Raw genomic sequence first — 20,949 nt, forward strand, 5'->3', positions numbered from 1 at the left:
ATGGATACGGAGGGGCTGGGGGGGAGGAATGATTTTGCCCTGAAGCCTCTGGCGTTAAGAGCTGGGAACGGGGGCGGAGGCTGGGGGCTGGAGAGTTTGACTACTTTCTCTCCCCCGAAAAGCCATCAGGGAGAGATTGCCATCAGGCACGTTCAACTAGGCGGTTTCGGAGGCTACCGCTCGCTTCACCTTGGCAACACACCCAAACCCTATTCACCACTCTTCACCGAAGGGTCTTCAAGAGAGACGAGAGCGCAAGGGCGCCTTGGGCTTTGGGGAGGGGGCGAGGAAAGGCCCCCCCCCACCCCGTATCCCCACCACTACGCCCAGGCCCCAGCCAACCATTTACAAGACTCCAGACGCCCGCAGCCAGGGCCCGGTAGCCCGGGGAGCTCAGCGGAGCAGGACAGTCCGCTGGGCGCCCCCGGCCCGCGCCCTCGCGCCGTCTCGCCCTCGCCCTGGCGCTGGCGCTGTCCCGGCCGTCTTCGTCGCCGCAGGCCGGGCCGGGGCATTGTCAGAGCCCACCCTCTCGCTCCCGTCCCCTGTCTGCTGGCTCTGAACGCGAGCTGGCTCCAGGGGCCCAACACTCCCGGCGACAGCATCCAGGAAGGCGGCGGCGGCGGCGGCGGCGCCTCCCAGGGCCCCGTCCCCTCGGGCCTCGCCCCGGCCGCGCCGGCTAGCGCCTGTCAGGGCGCGCGGGGCTACCCCCTACCGACAGCCAGCCCGACCGCCCGACGGACAGGAAGGCAGGCAGGAAGAACCGACCAACAGACACCCTCCTCCTCGTCGGCCCCGGGTTACCGTCAGGAGCCCGGACTCCGCCATCCTCCTCGCTCGGCTCCTTCCTCCCTCCTCCTCCTCCTCCTCTTTAGCAGCGACGCTGCCCAACCGCCGCCCCCCGCCTGCCCCTCCCCCACTCGCCCCGCCCCTCCACACACTCTTACTCCGTCCGCCCCGCCCCACCCCTCAGGCGCGGGCCGGTCACTCGCTAGGGAAGAAAAATAGGCGGAGCCAGGACCGTTGCAACTCCCCAATGAGAGTGAGGCATTGGCGCCAGCTTCCCTCTCTCCGCCCTTTTCCTTTGCTCCACAGCTATACGCCGTCTCCCGCCCACTGGGCGCCGCTGGCTAGTCAAGCCACTGAGTAAGCCTCGGGCAGGGTAGAAAGACGACTCTTAACCGGAAGTTACTGTTGAAGCTAAGGCAGCCATAGTTGACAATGGCAGCAGGAGTTTCCTGGCTTCCGGTCTCCAACATGACGTAGATTTTTCCTTCGCCTAAAGTCACCGTTACCCCGGCAACAGCTGAACGGTCTGGGAAGGGATGCTTCTGTAAGTAGGCCCAAAGATAGACCCTAGGTGACCAGACAATGTTAGACAAGTAAGTTCATACTCAAGACTACGTTTAGTTTCCTTGCCCTTATTTTGCTGAGACGTCCGGTCACTTACCTAGGTGGACAACAGTTTGGGGCTCCGAAAAATCCCTCTCCTGTCCGGAAGTTGCATTTAGCACTTCCCAGTAGAATCATGGCAGAGGGGTGGGAATAGTTTCCACCGCCCAACGCCGCGAGGAGTGCCTATTCTTGGCAGGAATTACAAGACGAGGTGAGTGTCCCCGGGCCCCACCCACAGGGATGGCTGAGGTCGACGATCCCTGGGACATTGGAACACTGAGAAGGTAAGCGGGCGTCGGGGCCACTTCCGCTGGAAGAAGGTTTTCTTTCCGGCTGGCTCGGCAGTCCGCCCTCCCTCCGCGCCTCTGAGGTTCCCTTTGGGGCCCGACCGCTCAACAGATCGCCTAATGCTAGGTCAAGTTGCCCGGCCGGAGGGCCCCAACCAGGTTAGAGCGCGGACTGTACAGCGGAGCTGGGGCGAGGGGACGACTGGAACAAATTGGAACTCCTGACCACGCCCCCTCTTTACTATTAAGTATGGTAATTCCATTCCCTCATCTTTGGAGAATGGAGAATTCGGGAGCTGAAGAAGTCATTTTCCACTCCCAGCTGTAAAAAAGATGATTTCCCCAGCACCGCGGCAAGACTTCTAAGTCCTATTTCCTCGTCCCTTGTCCGCTTCTAATTTTACTTTCTTTTTCTTGTCTCTGGTTTCTTTGTAAGCTTTAACTGAAGTTCTGGATAAAGATATGCTGCCCTAATCCTGTGAGTTTACTATATGTTAAACAACTTAATGCTCGTGAATATTCGTAAAATTATCCTATGACTTTTACAAAGCTAATCTTGACATTATATTATGTAGTTCCTTCCGTAGGCTTCTGTCAAGAACTCCGACATCTTGGTATTACCAGATTGAATGCTAAAACAGCAAGAAAACGACCAGAACTTTCAGGTAAATTGAAAATTGATTATATTTAGCTAGTCCACGAGTGCAAATCTGCCCTCTTTTACCTAATTTCTCCTTCCTTAGTACACATGCTTCAGCCACAATGAACTAATCATGTTTCTTTTGAGGTTAATTATTGTTGTAGCAATGACCTTTTGGATTGAGCATCCATGATTCTGTTATCCTTAGAGATGTGTTTCCAGATTCTTCCCAACAGGAAGTAATTTTCTTTGAGCTTATCTAAGCACTTTTTATACCTCTTTATGCCATCACTGTTTTTAGCTTCACTATCATGTGTTACCTAAATAGAATGGTTTTGTCAAATTCATCAGCCTGTTGTTTCACCCAGCATATATTACTTTGATACTTAGAAAATGATTGGATATGTTGGGTGTCTCCAAAATGCTCAAGACACTGCTAACCAAGCTTTCTGTTTTCTCAATTTATTACAAATTCTGCATAGTCCCTGCTATTTAACTTACACTTTGGTTTCCCCTTTGAAGTCTTATCAGCATGATTTTTTCCCAAATGTTTTATCATAAAAAAAGTTCATACATTTAAAAACTAAAAGAATGTATAATAAACATTCATATTCCCTTCACTTATTCAGAAATTAATATTTTGACATATTTATTTCATCCCTCCTCAGATACTATTTTATTATTGCTGAACTGTTTGGATCTAAGTTGCAGACATTTATTTTTAGGTAGGCACCCCTAAAATGCGACAAGTAGTAGTTGTCCTTCAAAATACAATGTCATTATTACAGCTAAGGAAACTAATAATTCTGTAATATTTAAAATGTAATGTGTGCAAATTTCCCCAATTGATGCAATATTTTTATACCTTCTCTTCATCTCCTGTCTCCTAAAATCAGAATCCACCAAAGATTTGTGCATTGTATTTGGTTATTAGCACTCTTTAATCTTTTTTAAAAAAAATATTTATTTATTTTAGTTTTCGGCAGACACAACATCTTTGTATGTGGTGCTGAGGATCGAACCCAGGCCGCACGCATGCCAGGCGAGCGCGCTACCGCTTGAGCCACATCCCCAGCCCCAACACTCTTTAATCTTAATTTAGAACTGACCCCCATGCTGCTTCTCCCTGAGTATAATAATATTTTGAAGTGTTTGAGCCAAAGTTGGGTTTTGTTTATTTGTTTGTTTTTAAAGACGTCTTTTTTTTTGTTATTTCTTAATAACAAAATTAACCCAGAGGCTTAAGTTTAACATTTTTTGCAGGAATACCTGACAGTATTCATATTTTTCCAACCATGATTAAACTTTCTCAGCTGTACTACATATACCATTGTCATTAGTTGCTGTTAAATCCATCCTACTTAGCACATAAAGAATTTGGCATTTAATCCTCCTGTGTATGAGTAAGTTAGTGATTTCAGCTGGCAACCCAGACTGCCTACATTTAATAAAAGTTGCTGCTACTTTGCCTCTACTTGGAGCTGATGTATTGTAATCTGCAGCAAAGTGTACTGATGTCAGCATAGTTTCATGAGTTTCAACTTCTGGCAGACTGCTGTTGAAAGATGTGTGGGCCCTGTAATTCAAATACAGATGAATCTTGATGTTATCGATGCAGATACCAAAGCAACTGTTGCCCATCTGGCCATGATCCAATTTAGGCAATATTATTTATCCTCCTGAAAAATTCTCTTGCAAGTTTTAATTGGTCCTAGTGTTTTTTGTGATAGCTTTTGGTACCATTAAGCAGAGCCTATTAAAAATTGCAACATCAAGATTATACTTAACACTTGGTTCATTAGGAACATTCTATCCAATGGAGAGTGTGTTATTAGTGGAATTTACTTCATAATCATGAGAACTCCCATGACTGTCAAGTTTCTTTTATGAATACTACATGTCTACCCTAGACTTGTATTTCATCTTGAAAGATAAGTGAAAGGAGGAAAGTACACTACAGCCCAAGAAAATAGTCTGAGAGGACAAAATCTTTTAGATTAATATTGAATGTTTTTACCCACCATATTGAAATTTAAAATAATGCACTTGATCAGTTGCTTTCTTGGGTAGAAGGAAATTTGTTCATGTGGGACTATGAAAAATTTTTGTTTTGTTTTTGTTTTTGAGATAGTACTGTTTTGCCTTGGCTGATCTAAAACTCCAGGGCTGAAGCAGTCCTTCTGCCTCAGCTTCCCAAGTAGCTGGGATTACTGGCACATGCCATCATGCCCAGTTATGTAATAAAATTTTAGCTGACTCTGGATTCAAGAAACAGAAAATAATATATCAAACTATAGAGACAATTTAGAATCAGATCTGGGTTTCGGGAACAGGATTATATTCACTGGCTGGGAACAGGATTATATTCACTGGCTGGGTGACCCTGAACAGTTTACTCATTTCTTTATTATCTATAAAATAGAGCCTTAAAATCTCTTATATTGTTGAACAGAGTTAATTCAAACATATGTAAAATGCATTAGCTTGGTTTATAGCACATGGAATGTGGTCAGAGTATGATAGTTATTAGTAACTTCTAAAGCAGTCCAATTTGGGCATATAGTAGGCATTAAATATTTACTGAGTATATTACTAAATCTAAGATAGTTCTCCAAGTTTAATTATGAGGAACCTAATTAAAAATCAAAGATTCTGATTCAGTAATTCTGATTTCTGGAGAACTTGAGAAAAATCTATATTTTTAATAATAGTCTAAGGGATTTTGATGCAGATGATTTGAGGAGCAGGTTTTGAGAATACGTGTGTACAATTCTCTTTGCTTGCATACTATTGAAATAGCTAACTATTTCAAGTACTAAGCAAATACTTTTTTAAAGATTAATGGCCAGTATTCTTAAGACTTCTGTCTAGTACTGAATTTTGAAGTCTAGGAGAGGTCATTAGAAAAAGGCATTTTGTATTAAGTAGGATATGTCATTTTCTACTAACTTTATAGTACTGTCTGCTACTGGAGTATACCAGAGCCAAAAGCATCATCCAAATTCTCCCACACCAGTTCTCATTCTGAGGCCTAGACACATTTCAGACACGAGACCCCACACATTTTATTCACTTGAGTCTGAATTAATTAACCAGATTACCATGTTATAACATTTTCTACCAGCAGATTCCAGATAGAGAAGAAAATACTATGGACTCCAACTCTATGACATATGATGTTACTTGGCATCTGCAGATGAACATTATCAATCCATTAAGCACTCTGCTAGCGTGTGGGCAGTTGCTTGAGGGAGTGTTACTACTTTGCTGAAAAACATGTTCTTTCTGGGCTCCCCCTTTCACCTTTTTCTCAGTTTATATCCAAAAATCTGCTATGCCTTTGAAAATTCATTTGTCGGTCAACCTTAAGTCTTGGATAAGACAAAAGAGTTTTTTTGGTTGAGTTGGTTTTTTTTTTTTAAACAGTAAAACATCATCTTTTTCTTAGACACATTTACATCTATAGGTGGCCCATTAAACCAAGATCGTTCTGAAGAAACAGTCTATAGGATCAATACACTGTCTTAAAGAGCCAGAAAAAGATACAAACAAACAAACAAAAAACATAATGATAGAGAGGATCCCCAAACCATGGCCAACAGATGGGAACCTTTAAAACAGACCAGATAGGGGAAAAAAAAAATCTCCTTAAGTTCCCAACTCCCACTTAACCATGACTCCTACACCAGTGGTGCCACAGATGTCCCCACAAGGGGACCAGATGCTCCCACAAAGGGGAACCAGAAGTGTAGAATCAAGGGTCTCTGTGTGCACACCACGGAAGCTTATCAAATGGCCAACATGTCATGACTTTACTGTATTCAGTTTCCTTTTTCCTCAAAGTAGAACTAGGTGGAGCAATCCTTACAGTGCAGGGAAGGAAGGCGGGAGTTCCTCTAAGCAAAAAGGGGCTTCGGCAGCTGCTGAGTGTCCCTCAGTCCCTCTCTCTACTTACAGGAAGAGCTTTCCTGGTTCAGTTCAACCCCAGGCATATTCACCCATTTCTTAACTTTACAGTAGTCATCTCTCAAAAAGTTCACCTTACATCCTCGGCATGGAACTACAGTTGCTTGGAGTGCCAGGCCTGCCCAAGAAAACTGAGCAGGGGCTGCTCTGGGGTCCCATCTGGGTCGCCAATATTTGTAACCAAAAGTTCGGTCCCTGTCCCCAATGCTAATTTAAATAATGAGTACATGGTTTTGAGAAAAAGAAAAAAGAAGTTTTATTGCTTTACTAGCAAAGGAGAAACACAGGGGACTCCTGTCCCAAAGTCTGACTCTGACAAAAGTTTTGTTGTTGTTATTCCTACCATTCCTGCTTTGCCCATTTACAACGTGCACTAAGCAGACTGAATTTTCTTTAAAGGAACTATAAATAAATAATAAATATTCACAAGAGAAAAATTCCCTTAATGTGCTTTATATAAATAGTATTGCTCCTGGTACCTCCTTTAGATCCCAGAGTATTTTTGTTTCTCAGTGCCCACTAGGCCAGGCATAGTGGTTTGTACCTGTAATCCCAGCTACTTGGAAGGCTAAGTGAGGAGATTTGCTTGAAATGAGGAAGGAGTTCAGTACCAACCTGAACAACCGTAGCTAGACACTCCCCAACATCTCAAAAAAAAAAAAAAAAAAAGATAATCAGTGCCCACTAAAAATTTAAAAATAAGATAGTTTGGGATATAATATATTGCAGTGGCTCTATATTTTACTGTAGTTGGAAAGTCACGTGACTTTAATGTCTAGGCAGGTAAGGTTTAAAAAAAGGGAGGGGAGGAGCAGTAGTAAGGACTTACGAATTTGAGAGCACATGCTTACGGAACTGGGATATCACTTTCCAGCCCTAGCACAGTTTTGCTATGCAGGAATGTGAGCTTGGTATTGCCAGATTTGTCAGGTTGAGCTAAAATTTGGATTTTATATGAAATCTGCATATGGCTCAAATAGTTTTAAAACAAGGCAGCAAATCATTTAACTGGATAAGACCATAGGTCACCAGCTTATGACATTAGAATTTCTTACATGAAAACTTGATTTTGCTCTGAGAATCTCAGAATGCTTTTGAGAATTTTTCTTTTTCTCCTCCATATTTCAGGTGCCATTACATCCCTAAGCAACAAATCACTTCTCTCCATCAAAAATTCAAGATAAATTCAAAGAATTGAACAGCGAGCTTCTATTCCCTTGATTACAATTTCATATATTTTTATTATTTACTACCCACTTAAAAGATTTCACATTTTTTCAGCATTGAATAGGTTTACTTTATCATATTTTCAAAAATAATGCTTAAAATTTGGCAGCCCATGCTGCTTTAAATTTAAATAAGTAAAACAGGTTTTTAGAGGGAAAATACCTTTAAATAGATCATGCTGTTTTATACGTAACATGGTGTTTTATAAATATTTCTAGAGTCAGAATGTACCTAAATTAGGAGGCTGGGTTTGTGGCTCAGTGGTAGAGTGCCTGCCTAGCACATGTGAAGCACTGGGTTCAATCCTCAGTACCACATAAAAATAAATAAATAGATAGATAAAAATGTATCATGTCCATCTACAACTAAAAAAAAAAAAAAGAAGGTACCTTAGTGGTAATCTAGAACAAGTCCTTTATTATATGAAAATTACACCTGGAATAGTAAATGTCATACTGTATTTCTAGGTACTTTTATATCCACTTTTTGCTTGAACCTTGTTATGAGGAAACCAACCCTCTGATTAGTTAAGAAATGTATTCAATGTTACAGAGCTAGTTATCAGTGTGTACCCCATTTAAAGAATAAATATAGAATAGATTGATGGGGGGGACACTCTGGTGGAAGCCTTTAAGTCATACATTGGATTTTATTCTCATAACTTATTTTAAACACTTGGAATCCTGGAATATTCTGAAGCATTTCATCTCAGACTTGAAAAAATAGGATTTTTTGCAATTGAGTTAAGCTAATGAGTTAAGATAAAATAACTCATTGGAGGGGGGGGGATGACAGTGAAGACCTAATAACAGGTTAGAATTAAGGATGATAACCCATTATTCACCATGGGGCTCCTAATAAAAATCAAGTGGAGTATGGAGACCTAGTGTGACCTATGAGGATACTTTTAAAAACAGATCCACATCTTGTCCTTAACATTTTTAGAAACAAAGACTTGTCTTTGCCATCCACAGTGTTTTTGTTTTAATGTTTCTGTTCCATATATGTGTACTTTGAGTTAACCAGGAATGGAGTTTGGATTTTAGTAATCTTATTCCCTTCTCTTTTCCCCTTGTATGACTACAGCCTACATTTTCCAGATGGTTAGATGAAAACACAGGGTGTAATCTAAAGATGATAGTCCTATTCAGCTATTTAACACATGATCTTGGTCTAATCAGTACACTCTCATGTGATCTATGACACAAGCTCTCATGTAATCTGATAGAACATAATGAAGAGAAATATAAAACATAAGCTTTTAAAGTATTGCATATTAAAATAAAAATTGAGATTTGAAAGTTCCAATTGTATATTCTTTTTAAAGTAATATTTAGGGATAAGGGTATTTACTCAGTGATAGAGCACTCACTTACCATGCATGAGGCCCTGGGTTTGATTCCTAGCACTGCCGCCACCACCACCCCCCCACAAAAAAAGAAATTTAATGCTATAAACAACATCCATAGTCAAAAAGCAGTTTTTGCTCCTAAGAGATTGCTTTCAGGGTGATATCAAACATGACAACTGGAATGCAAAATCCACAAAATAAGAAGAGGGAAAGAAAAAGAACAGTTTATTAGATGTATACATTGGTCTGGTTGTTGCACATACAAAGGAAAAACAAAGTTCTTTTAATCAATATGCTTCACTTATTTTTTTTAATCTACATCATTCCTAAGATTTACTATTTGACACGCATAGTTTATTTTCATCCTCCTTTGTAAAGGTCATTAATAGCTTTGTAATTGTCCATTCCAGAAGATATTAAAGAGTATGTTACTTCAAAATTCATTTGTTTCTATTCATCATCTACTCTCCTGTTATCTTTTTAACTTCTTAAATGTTGGTTTTCCTTTGGTGGGTCTCCACACTAAAGTACTTGGGGTCTCTAGGTCATTCTTCAAGATCCAATATAGAAAGAACTGAAAAGGAATTAAACTTTGGAGTAAGGCAGATACATGTTCAAAGTTTGTTTCTCTACTTGCCAAGTATGTGATATTGGACAAGATAATTTTTCTTAGGCCTTAATCTGTTAAAAGTAATAATTTATGTATATATAAGGAGGGATACTCTGAGAGGCAGGTGGGAGCATGGGTTATTCAATTCTAAAACCACCTTTTAGGCAATGAGAGCTATTCTAAGATTACTATAGAATGTCCCTTAAAATGTCCTACAGGGTTAAGTACATGACTTTCACAAACACTGTGCCATTATGGCTATTCTTAAGGAAACTAAAATTTAAGAGCCACTAAGCAAGACTGATGGGAAAAAGCTAAGGTAAATGGTGAATACGTTTTAGGACAATATGCCTGTAGAGAGAATGGGTAGAAAATTCTAAAGTGCTCCTGCTTGCCTGAAGATTTTTCTTTATTCTATTTTAGTGATAAGCCTCCATAACGAATACATGTTAATACATATTTTTTTCTGAGAATCTAATCTTATGATAACATTGTAGTGATATAAATACAGTAAGAATTGCTGGCATTCATTGAGCTCCCATCAAATGCCACAGACTAATGTAATGGCTTTATATGAATTATATCCTCAGAACACTAACTTTCTCAAGTTGATGCCATTACAAGCTTTTATTTTACAAATAACATTGAGACATAAAGTTAACTGACTAATCTGACTTTCAATACTTTTCTCAACTGCTACACTATACTCTTGTCTCTCTTTTCTACTAACCCCACCATCTTTTTCCATTCTTGGGTGATTAAGTCTACTTGTATAGCTGACTACTGTGTCACTGACTCTGAACCTCAAATTTTTACCTTCAAATTAGACTTCCACACTTGGTGAGTCTGAACTTAATTCATGGTATTCATCTTCTCCCCTGTATTCTCAACTTGAATTAATATCTGCATTGTCCACTAGCTCATTTCAGTCATCCTTGATCATTTCCTTATCACCCAAAAGGGAAAGAAGGGGTTGGTGGGTGGCAAAGTGGAGGACATTTGAATCTCAACTTGTACCTTTCTTCCATCTTCTCTTTTTAATGTTATCAGATTTAGTTCATAAATTCATCATCTTATCTAAATAGGAAAACAGCTTCCTTACTGATCTCCTTGCCTCTGTCTCTTGTGAGTTTTCATTTATTTTGTCTAGAATATGTCTCCCAAAAGTGAATCATGTCACAGACCACTTAGAGCAATCCAATTAGTTCTCTCCATCTATAGGATATAATGTCCAAATTCAAAGGCATAGTGTTAAAGGCTTCCATTTAGTCCCATCACAGTACCTGATGCTCACTATATGCATACTGGACTCTATATATAGACATTTCCTTAGACATTTCCTTTGCCTAGAACACTCTCACCTTGTTACATATCCCCTTCTTACCTAGTATACTCTCACTCTGATACTAGCTCTAATGTCACAGTAATTCTTCAGAGACCATTTATTGTCCCCTAAACTGGGCTAAGTATTTTGTTATTGTTTGACTTTGTATTTTTGAGTGGGGTCTTGCTATGTTGTCCAGACTGGCGTAGAACTCAAGATCCTTCTGCCTCAGGTTTCTGAATATCTGGGATTGTGGATATACTTTTATTAAAGCATATTGTCTTCATCTACAGATTTTTTTTTTCATGTTTATATTTCCCCAACTAGCCTACCCCTCAAGGAGAGGAACTAGTTCTTATTCACTGTCTCCCTTATCTAGCTCTGTAGTAGGTACTTTAATGACAGTGTTTATTGATATGTTTGGATAGGCACTTAAAGACCCAAATTCCTTTTCTTATGTTACATTTATTATTTTTCTACTCTGAAAGAATAATTCCCTTGTCAACTAACCAGCATCCTTTATTATTTCCAGTCTTTACTATCCACTGTTCAATTTCAAATAGAATACAAGGTACAACATTAATTGTAATCCATAAACTCATCAATTTGTGACCACTTTAGAAATCCATACTTTCTTGAACAAAGGACTACAGACTGTTCTTTCCAAATAGGTAATGGGTGTAAAATTAAGAGCTTAATGAAAGATTCTGTTTAAAGGTCATCTCTCCTATTGGTCCACAAGATTCAAATCCAAGACATAAGAGCAAACTTAATCATAACAAATTATAAATTTTTATTTTCACAGACTGAAAGGTTCTATTATTATTGATTACTTTTGTTTTTATGAAGATGGTTGCCTAATGATAATCTATTGTGTGTAATACTCTGGGATCTATTCTTATCTTTAAAATATTTCAGTGGCTTTTCTTATTTCCTTTAAAATCAATTCAGTTATGGTTTGGTTTTCCAGACTGGTTGAAAGTAACTTTTTTTTAACATCACTCCCCTCCACTTCCATAATACACCCTGGGGTTTGAGTTGTTCCTCTTTGTCTCTTTACAGAATCTGTTACCTGCATCTGAAATTGCTCTCTTAATCATCTCTGCCTTTCACAGTTGCTCCAAATTTTTGTTCACATGGCATTTTTACATAGATTTCTAAGTGTAGAACTTTTATATTAACATTGCATTATGGCTGTTTATGTGCCTATTTCTTCTCCCTTGCCCTGGTTCTAGGATTCTCAAACCTAGAGATTATGCCTTAGTCTGACTAGACTTAATTTCAGTATAAAATGGCTTGCCATATAAATACTTAAATTTTATTCTTAACCTTTTATTAATAAGAGATGTTAATATAAGAATATAGAAATAAAGCTCAAAAATCAGCATTAGTTAACATTTTGGCCCAAAAGACTTGAATATACTTGAATCTCAAAACTCCCCACTTAGAAATTGCTTGTGATATGAGACAAAGAATAGTTGTAATTCTTGCCAAATCCCCCAAAACTATGCAAAAAAGATTTTCTCCTAAGAAATTTAAATGATTCCTTTAAATGCAAGTTTTGTCCAAGGTGGTCTAAATTTTTCACTTAGTAGTCTTGTGTTGATCTTTAAAGTAAATTATATTCAGAATGTGGCCTGTACTAATTTCAAAATTAGTTATTTGTGAACAGTGGCATTCTTCCTAAATTTGCTTAATCCATTGCATCATATTAGACATACCACATTCAAAATGACATTACAAAGTATGTTCTAATGAGCTTTGGTCCCATAAAAGAACTTTCAAAAGATTCCAGGATCAAATAAGTTTTAGAAATGATACAAAATGATATTCAGTGCTCCAATTGGAGATTAATCACAATAATTTCTAGAAAGTCCTGCTGTTAAAAAAAGGGGGGGGGGTTCCCCCTATTGTATAGATCAGCAATATTTATAGCAGGGTTCACAAAACCTTCAAGATATCTGAAGAGGGGAATGGAGGTAAGCAAGGTTAAGGGTAATCAATTTCCAGATCCTAAACTTCCATGTTTATTTGGTCTTTGCTGATACTGAATTCCCTGATAAAATGGGCCTGAGCATAAACCCACATGCTTAATCTTATTTCTCATCTCCCCTTTCATAATCATCAAAGATGTTAGCAAGGAAAGGTTTCTTTCTAATCCTATGTAGAAATTTTTCTATGATGAAATGCTCCAGGGGGTAAAAATCTATTAGGAGCCAAATAGACCAAAGTGAACATTATAACTCTAGTAATACAAATGAAGAGCCAGGTTCTATTCTAAATTTATAAACATTTCTTGCAACAAAGAAGAGTAATTAAAATATCAAGCAAGAAACCATTACATTAAAGTTGAAATGGAAAAAGATCTGGGAAGAATAATATAAAATTTCTGATTTAAAAAAGCTTCATTTTTTAAATTAATGGTAGATATTATGTTGAATATTTTTAAGACATGTTTTTAAATATGCTAAAAATTATATCCTTATAATTATTTAAGCTCATGATAAAAATTTTATGTCAGTTTAGAAACATTTAAAATGATAGTTTTTCAAAATTTCTTTAGGAGTATGCAATAGAAAATTTGAGGACCATTGTTGGACACAGTGGCCCATGCCTATAATCCCAGCAACTCAGAGGCTAAGGCAGGAGGATTGCAAGTTCAATGCCATCCTGAGCAACTTAGCAAGATGCTGTCTCAAAAAAAATTTTTAAAAGGGGGGGGGGGTGCTAGAAGTATAGCTCAGTGATAAGACTGTCCCTGAGTTCAATCCCCAGTACCACAAAGAACAAACTTTTTAAAAAAAGGACTATTGGTATATCTTCTCAAAAGTTCAGGATACTTTCATGATTTAGACTAATACAAAAAAAAAATTTACTGGAGATTTTTAAGCTTTCCAGATGTATATGATTGATTTTGAAGTAGTTATCTTTCTTAGACATATCTTCCAGATCTCCTAAAACAGCAAAATATTTCATGACAAACATTTGGTTTTCCTTCGAGTTTTTCTGAAGGTTTTAGACACCCAGCTTAGTTAGATAGGTTGGCATAACTTTTGCAATGCATGAGCCATCAGAACTATTATCTCTAGGAGAAATAACAAACTTTTAAAGTTTGGGAGGAAAGAAAGAAGGTGATGAGTTAACCCTGCTTTTTTTGTAAGCATTAATGTAAGAACAATTTTACTTCTGCAATTTAATATGTTTTTTTCTTAGAAGGGGCCTTGACAATCTGCATCATTTTTTACTTTGCCATGGCATAGTTTTCTGTTCTACAGATATTTCATAATTTATTTACCCTTTGACCTAATAGTGAACATGTAGGTTCATCTGTTGCTCAACATTTTGCTATTCAATGTAATGCTTTAATGAACATGCTTATTATCTTTATACACTTGTGTTATTGTTTTGGGGGGGGCTGATCACTAGGAGTAGAAAGTTTGGGTCAGAAAATTTATTTTTAGTAGATACACAAAATATCCCTCTAAAAATATTGCTATTACAGAATTCTCTCCTCCCATACTTTCTCTTGATGTGTGGATACTGTCAGACTTTTTACTTTTTGCAGTTTCACAACACAACACATGCTTATAGTCCAACCCACAAAAGCAGTCTTTGCTTAAGAGTCACCTTAATGAGACCATTAATTTTCCTATTGAAATAACCTCCTCCACTATATCTGAATCCCTTTAAAATATTTTGTTTTTCAATAGCAGTTACAGTTACATAGCATTCTTTTGCTTCTCTTACCTTACTCCAGGCTGTAAGTTCCAAAAGAGCAAAAGCTTTTGCTTTTTTGTTTTGTTCACTGATTTTAACAAAACATGTGCCTGGCACATGGTAGGCACTCATTTATTGAATTGAATGACCATTGTAGTTGTATGATACACATAATTTCAGCCATCACTGTGATATTTCTCTTTGATCATGTACCCCTGGTTTTATATACATCTCACATAACCACTCCTCTCTGAGGAGCAGCCACAATTCCTTCAAATATACTATACCAGAGAAAACACCTATGTTTGGCTGATAGCAGACCACCTGGGAGAAGGAAATAAATGCCTTTTCCTATTCTGGACTCCAAGAGCAGGTCATTATCAAAATAATACAGCCCAGCCAGTGCTAGCCATCCAACTACCATCTTGCTTATTTTAGCCCTTCCCATCCTGCTTCTCTCCTGCCAATGCCTAAGGGGGTCTAGGGAAAAGATTCATCCCTAGTAGAAACCACTTAGGCAAGTGATGGCACTGGATCTTCCCCACACCAGTCCCAACCCACTCCCTGCCAGTCCTTTGGCCCACACCCTTTCCATTAACAATGGCATCTTAGTCAAACCAAGAACTGAGGTTTGGTAGAGCACCAAGTTTCATTGTTTTTTCTTCAGGCCAGATTTTAGATGTGAAAGAGGCATAGAAAACAGGGTAATTTAATTATGAGTTGGAGTTGCTCACTACAAAAAACAATTAAGATTTTAAGTTTTTTTTTTTTTACCATTTTAGTATTTTGGTGACAAATATAAAAACATTTAGCTGGTATTTACTTCACCTTTATCAATATCTGTAATATATCCTTTTTAGTGGCATATCATGTCAGATTTGTACTTATAAATAAGGGCCTAATATTTTCATTGTGATATCTTTACTGAAAAGATTAGGTGTTGTTTTTGATAGCTGTATTCAAAGCTGATCAGGAGTCTTCAGTGTTATTAACTTTCAGCCTAACATAGACCAAAAAAAAGGTAGTGACCATTAGGTAATACTGAAAGGCCTAAGTAATAAGAAAATTAATATAGAATTGTACATCCTAAGGAAATTGCATACTTACCTCATACAATGAGTTGGTTTATTCCAGGCTTAGGCCCATTTCCCACTTCATCTTCTCTCCCCGACAATAGTATAAAGTTTGATGAAAAAGTTCATGAAAGCAAATAGAGGCTCCTCAGGAACTTAGACATTTCAGAATAATTATTTGAACAAGAGATGAGAAAAAACTTGGAGGATGGAGAGTAGGAAGCTTTTATTAGGCATGTCAAAGTAGTGGAGCAGGAATGACAAAAGACCAGAAGCAGTTCACTTGATTATAATTTACAGTGGGTGGAAAAGACTGGCATCAAGCCAGCATCGCCACTTCATAAATAATAAATCTTTCTCCTGTAGTGGTGATGTTGTGAAAGATGTATGGTAAGATTACATCACTATGGTGAAACATCACTAAAAGGGTGGGACTGTCTGGAAAAGCATCTGTATTTGGAAAGGGATCTTTCTACAACTTTTCCAGAACACCTTGAATATAAGCTAGGATGTAACATTTGGAGCAAATGTTATTGGCCACACTTAGCATGTATGCTGGATATTCATAACTATATTCAGGCTGGTCCTTGAGCGCATCTAGTATGCCTATATTAGAAGAGTAAACTGAACACACTCACTTCTGTTTAGAAGCCAAATTACTGTGTTGTTCCCTTAAAAGATTGTACCTGTGTATGCAGTAACATCATTAGGATGCTTTTCATTTGTAGGTGGTTTAGAAGTAGAAACCAGCTGTTAACTACTAGGAAAAGTGGGAATGTTAGGAAATGTTCACCTACTACTTCCTTTCCTACCTACCTGCCTGATTCATGTATTTTCCATTACTAGTAATGTTTTTTTGTATCTTTCTCCATTCAGGGAAAGACTATCATTAAATCAAGATGGCTGCATGTAAATGTCTTTTTCTCAGCTGTTTATTAATCATCTTAATCTAAAAAACAAAGCTCTACCAATGTTTCCCTACCAAGGGAAAATTTCAACTATTCATCCTTCCAATTAACACCACCACTGACTAATAAAAACTGACAAGACCTAGATGCTTCTATAAACTAACCTTGTTTGAATTAAAAGAATCACAGAAAATAGAGACATTATGTAAGGATAGGGAAGTCCACATTCTACAGAAATTGTGATTTTACTCTTTAAACTAAAATGGAAATGTCTCAAGTAATATACTGGAATATATTTTTGAGTACTATTAATAATTGATTTCTCATTGAAGGAAAAAAACGTACTGTATCCAACAATTCAAATATGGCCGAACTGAAGTCAATGTTTCGGGAAGTTCTTCCAAAACAAGGTACCTGCATCAGTTACTTAGGTCATTATTATAGAGACTTAGAAAGTGATAGTCATTGTCACATAGCAGTGTTAATATTCTAAACACCTACCAATTATTGTGTTCTTTATATCTCGTTTACTATCCCCTTTACTGTATACTCTGAGTAGGTTATACAGGAATTCACTTTTCCCAGTAAAAGAAAAAAAATGCAGATTCTTATACTTAGAAATATGAAATTTTTCAGTGGAAGTAATAACTTAATGGAATTCACATAAGGTCTGCAAGTGGAGGAAAAAAAAACCTAAATCAAGCAATAGTAAGAAAAGTTTAAGGTTGAAGTTAAAAATGCAGCAATTTGAATATTTAAATTAATATCATACTTTGGTACATTTTTGTTCATTGTGTATATATTCTCCCAAATTGTATTTCAAATTAAACATCTGACACAAAAAGGTTATGTTTTATGGTAACTTAGAACCTTGCATACAAAGTTCAAAACTTGTCTTCCTTCACACGCCAATATTAAGAAATGATACTTATAGAATAGACTGATCTTTCTGGTTACAAGCAAAACACAGTCTAAGATTAGGGGTTTTTCAGTGACAGGTTTTTAGATCTTTATTCTAGCTGCTAATCCAAACCACCTAACACCTGGATTATCTTCCTCAAAATTAATTCTTATTTCTTGTTAAATTTAGGGCAGTTGTCTGTAGAAGATGTAACCACAATGGTGCTGTGTAAACCCAAACTTTTACCCTTAAAATCTCTGACTCTGGAAAAACTGGAAAAAATGCAGCAAGCAGCACAAGATACAATTCACCAACAAGAAATGGCAGAAAAAGAACACAGCAGCAAATAACCCATTGATGAAAACTTATCATAGGGAACACCCTACCTTGCCTACCTACCTACCACTTAATAACTAGAAAATATTCTGTATCTGTATGTTGAAAGTAGGATTTAATAAAACTGGTAACATTCATGTTCCTATAAATGAAAATAAAATCCCCAAGACTGATAAAACTTGTGAATTTAAATAGTGATTTCTATTGACCACAAACAGTTAAAACTTTGAATTTTCTTTTACTTGTGTTTTTAGAATTGCAAATTGTTCTTCATTCCTACTACTATCAGTTTTTTATTTATTGGCACAAGTGACTGATTTTTAACTTTTATATACAAAAGATCTTTACATGTTTATTAAATACCTGAATTTGAAGATACCTTCTAATCTCAAAAAGTATTTATTTGGGGCTTATACATTACCTAATTTAAAAATTTTTAACCAATTGTGTGTACCATATGATGTTTATTACTATCTTTCCTGACCCGAATGATCCTACAATAACCAAACTGGTTTCTTCACCTATTCTATAATCAGCTAGGCTTTTAATTATACTAATTTTAAGGAGTAAAGAATTACATTACTACCTTTATCGTCCAGCTATCAAACCCAATTAAAAACCTGAAATTGCTTTTAATTATATAAGCAATATATATAATTATATGAGGTAAAAAGCTGTACCTAAAACTGTTAATATGTTGCTAAGAATAGTCTTTGTAAATTATTACTAAAAAAAAAATCCTTGGTTTGCTGCAGTCAATAGGCAATTTAAATTATTGTAGACATTGAGGCCTTGTTGAGCAACAGAAATATGATCATTCTTTAGATAATTATTTATTGACAGCTTGGTTCCCTCCCCACCAAACCATCGGTAAATGTAAAGCTTTCAGTCATTGGAGAATAATTTTGTGTAAGCGTACCTTTTGTGTGTGTGTGTGTGTGTGTGTGTAGGTGTATGTATGTGTAGGTGTATGTATGTGTATATATACACGCGTATGTATATATATATATATATATACACACATATATACACACATTAAATTTTAATAAGCTGTAGATCAGATCAATAAATTATGCATGCATTTTTTCCCATTATAATCTTAAAAGTATTGTACTTTTGACTTAAATATTTGCAAGTTAAAAAGTTTGTGAAGAATATAGCTTAAATTCCATAGCCCAAATGTACATCCTTGTATGGTTTGATATTTGCTGCATGAAATTAGAAAGGGTTTTATGTTTTTGTTTTGCTGTGCTGAGGATCAAACTCAGGGATAAGAAATTAAAAAATTTTTTTAAAGACCAAAAATAAATCTACTCCCAATAAAGAACCAACACTGCTTCACGTTTTATTTTGTTGTACATTCTTGTAGAACCGGGATCGTTTTTCCAGTTTTGTAGAAAAATAGATGTTCCAGCCACCATTTACTTAACTGTCTAGTCTTTAAGACCAATCAGTATGTTCCCTGGAAAGATGAATAAGTCTCATGACTAACTCATTTTTTAAAAAAATTCTTTAAAACAAATAACTTTTTTTTTTTTAACTCCCAAAGCACAGTATTTTCAACAGCAGCAGCCAACATGGGGTTTTAGCAGCTTAACTTTGCCCCCTAAATAAAGCTTTGTATAAACCAGTGATTTTACTACAAAAAACACTGTCTTTGAAAGAAAGGAGTGAGTGGCAGTCAGACATCAATGCAAAACTTGGAATGATTAGGTCATAAACATGGCACTTACAAAAAGTAGCTTATTAGAATATTCCACATAAGCGGACATTTTTCTGTCCCTCCTTTATCACCTCAAAAATTTAAAAAAAAAAAAAAAGAAAAAGAAAACACTTCCTTTAAAAATTCCCCTTAAATGTAAGTTTATAAAATTTCAGTAAAGAAATGCCTTGTACCCAAAACAAGTGCTTAAAAAAAAAAACTAATAACTCTTACAATTCAGATACATATTTTTTTATAACATCTAAGACTGCAAGAGTTCTTATATGTTCTTATATTCAGTAGCTCTCTGGTTTAAGGCGACCTCCATCTCCTTCGCTTACAAAACGCTTTCTGCCCCTGTAATGAAAAATAAAAATAAAAATATGAAAGAGACAAATTCTGACTATATTTAATGAAAAAAATGGAAACTTTGAAGGGTTTTATTATTCATGAAAAGGTCAACATGTCTTGTTTTGAAAGACTTTTTTTCCCTGCTACACATCTTATCATAAAATAGCAAATGAACAGCAAAACCTGAGTAGTTTTGTTTAAAAGCTTATATTATAATTTTTTAAAATATATTTATTCATTTATTTTTATGTGGTGCTGAGGATCAAACCTAGTGCCTCACACCTATGAGGCAATGGCTCTACCCACTAAGCTACAGTCCCAGCCCTTAAAAGCTTATTTATTGAAATAAGTTTTATTATCTAACTGGAGTTATATTTTTAAAGTTAAAATAGAAAACTAAGGCAAATATTTTATTTAGAATATTTATTTCTGTTACATTATAAAAGCTAAACTAAGCCAAATAGGAAACACTAATAATGTAATTGAGAATTACACATACTAGAAATATGGAACTTATCACACTATCCATTGTAACTTAAATTTTTTAAAAAACTTTTTCTCAGCTATAGAAAACCCATAACCTGAATGTGGAAAAACCAATCAATCCAGTTAACTCTAGGTTATGCCCTAGAGTTTTGGGATTCTTGGCATTTCAAACTCAAGAAGCCCTTCCCTATAATGTGACCACACTCCATCTATAGGTAGTAGCAACAGTCCAAGAGGAACAACTAGCCAGCAACCTAAAGCAGTAAAGGGAAAAGATCCCATGAAAAATTAGCCTTTACTCTCTCGGATCCCAACTAACACACATAAACATGCAAGACCATTACAAATGTGCACTTAGTCCAAATAAACAAAAGGATAGAGGATAAAAGTCAAAGTTGTTGGGAATACCCTGAAAATTTAGGTATCTCCTCAAGAGTAAAGCCATAATAGAAATCAACATTTTCAAAGAAGCTGAAAAACTTTAAAAAATAGTGGTATTGACCCCTTTTCACACTTAATTGTGGCTAAGTGGAAACCAGCCACATTTTATTGAATATAAAGGCTTTACACTATATACTATGAGATTTAGGCAGGGAAATAAAGAAGTAAACAGCAAGAAATCTTGCCAAAGTTGAGTGATTTTACTGGTGCCATTTGGCATGCCAGTACATTTATGAA

General features: G+C 36.8%; 4 protein-coding genes across 12 annotated transcripts in view; 2 read left to right on the top strand and 2 right to left on the bottom strand.

Annotated features, from left to right (window-relative positions):
• Shoc2 (SHOC2 leucine rich repeat scaffold protein) overlaps positions 1–1,586 on the bottom strand; it is an 86,190-nt gene extending 84,604 nt beyond the window's left edge. For 2 of the 7 annotated variants that reach the window (XM_078050568.1, XM_078050481.1), the window contains exon 1: positions 802–887. The gene's annotated coding sequence lies outside the window, so the exon portion shown is untranslated. Of the gene's footprint in view, positions 1–801; positions 908–1,447 lie in introns of those variants that run through there. The other 5 variants (XM_078050592.1, XM_078050534.1, XM_005320671.5 and 2 more) reach the window with 4 other exon arrangements.
• LOC144366085 (uncharacterized) lies at positions 1–2,349 on the top strand. The gene is made up of 3 exons (XM_078019437.1): positions 1–1,330; positions 1,452–1,676; positions 2,267–2,349. Exon 1 carries the CDS (start codon positions 1–3, stop codon positions 1,003–1,005), a length of 1,005 nt encoding a protein of 334 aa, XP_077875563.1. The 3' UTR covers positions 1,006–1,330; positions 1,452–1,676; positions 2,267–2,349.
• Bbip1 (BBSome interacting protein 1) lies at positions 2,261–19,063 on the top strand. The gene is given in 4 exon segments (XM_021723421.3): positions 2,261–2,344; positions 16,828–16,905; positions 17,586–17,731; positions 17,734–19,063. Coding segments are annotated over 3 exon segments (213 nt in total). The 5' UTR covers positions 2,261–2,344; positions 16,828–16,859; the 3' UTR covers positions 17,755–19,063.
• The window catches only part of Pdcd4 (programmed cell death 4), a 25,344-nt gene continuing 23,447 nt past the window's right edge, over positions 19,053–20,949 (bottom strand). For all 3 annotated transcript variants that reach the window (XM_078050843.1, XM_078050753.1, XM_078050797.1), the window contains one exon: positions 19,053–19,791. In XM_078050843.1, coding sequence (XP_077906969.1) covers positions 19,731–19,791 — 61 coding nt within the window. In that variant the 3' untranslated portion in view covers positions 19,053–19,730. The remainder of the gene's footprint in view (positions 19,792–20,949) is intronic.

Source organism: Ictidomys tridecemlineatus, chromosome 1, assembly GCF_052094955.1.
Source record: "Ictidomys tridecemlineatus isolate mIctTri1 chromosome 1, mIctTri1.hap1, whole genome shotgun sequence".
Taxonomy (NCBI): Eukaryota; Metazoa; Chordata; class Mammalia; order Rodentia; family Sciuridae; genus Ictidomys; species Ictidomys tridecemlineatus.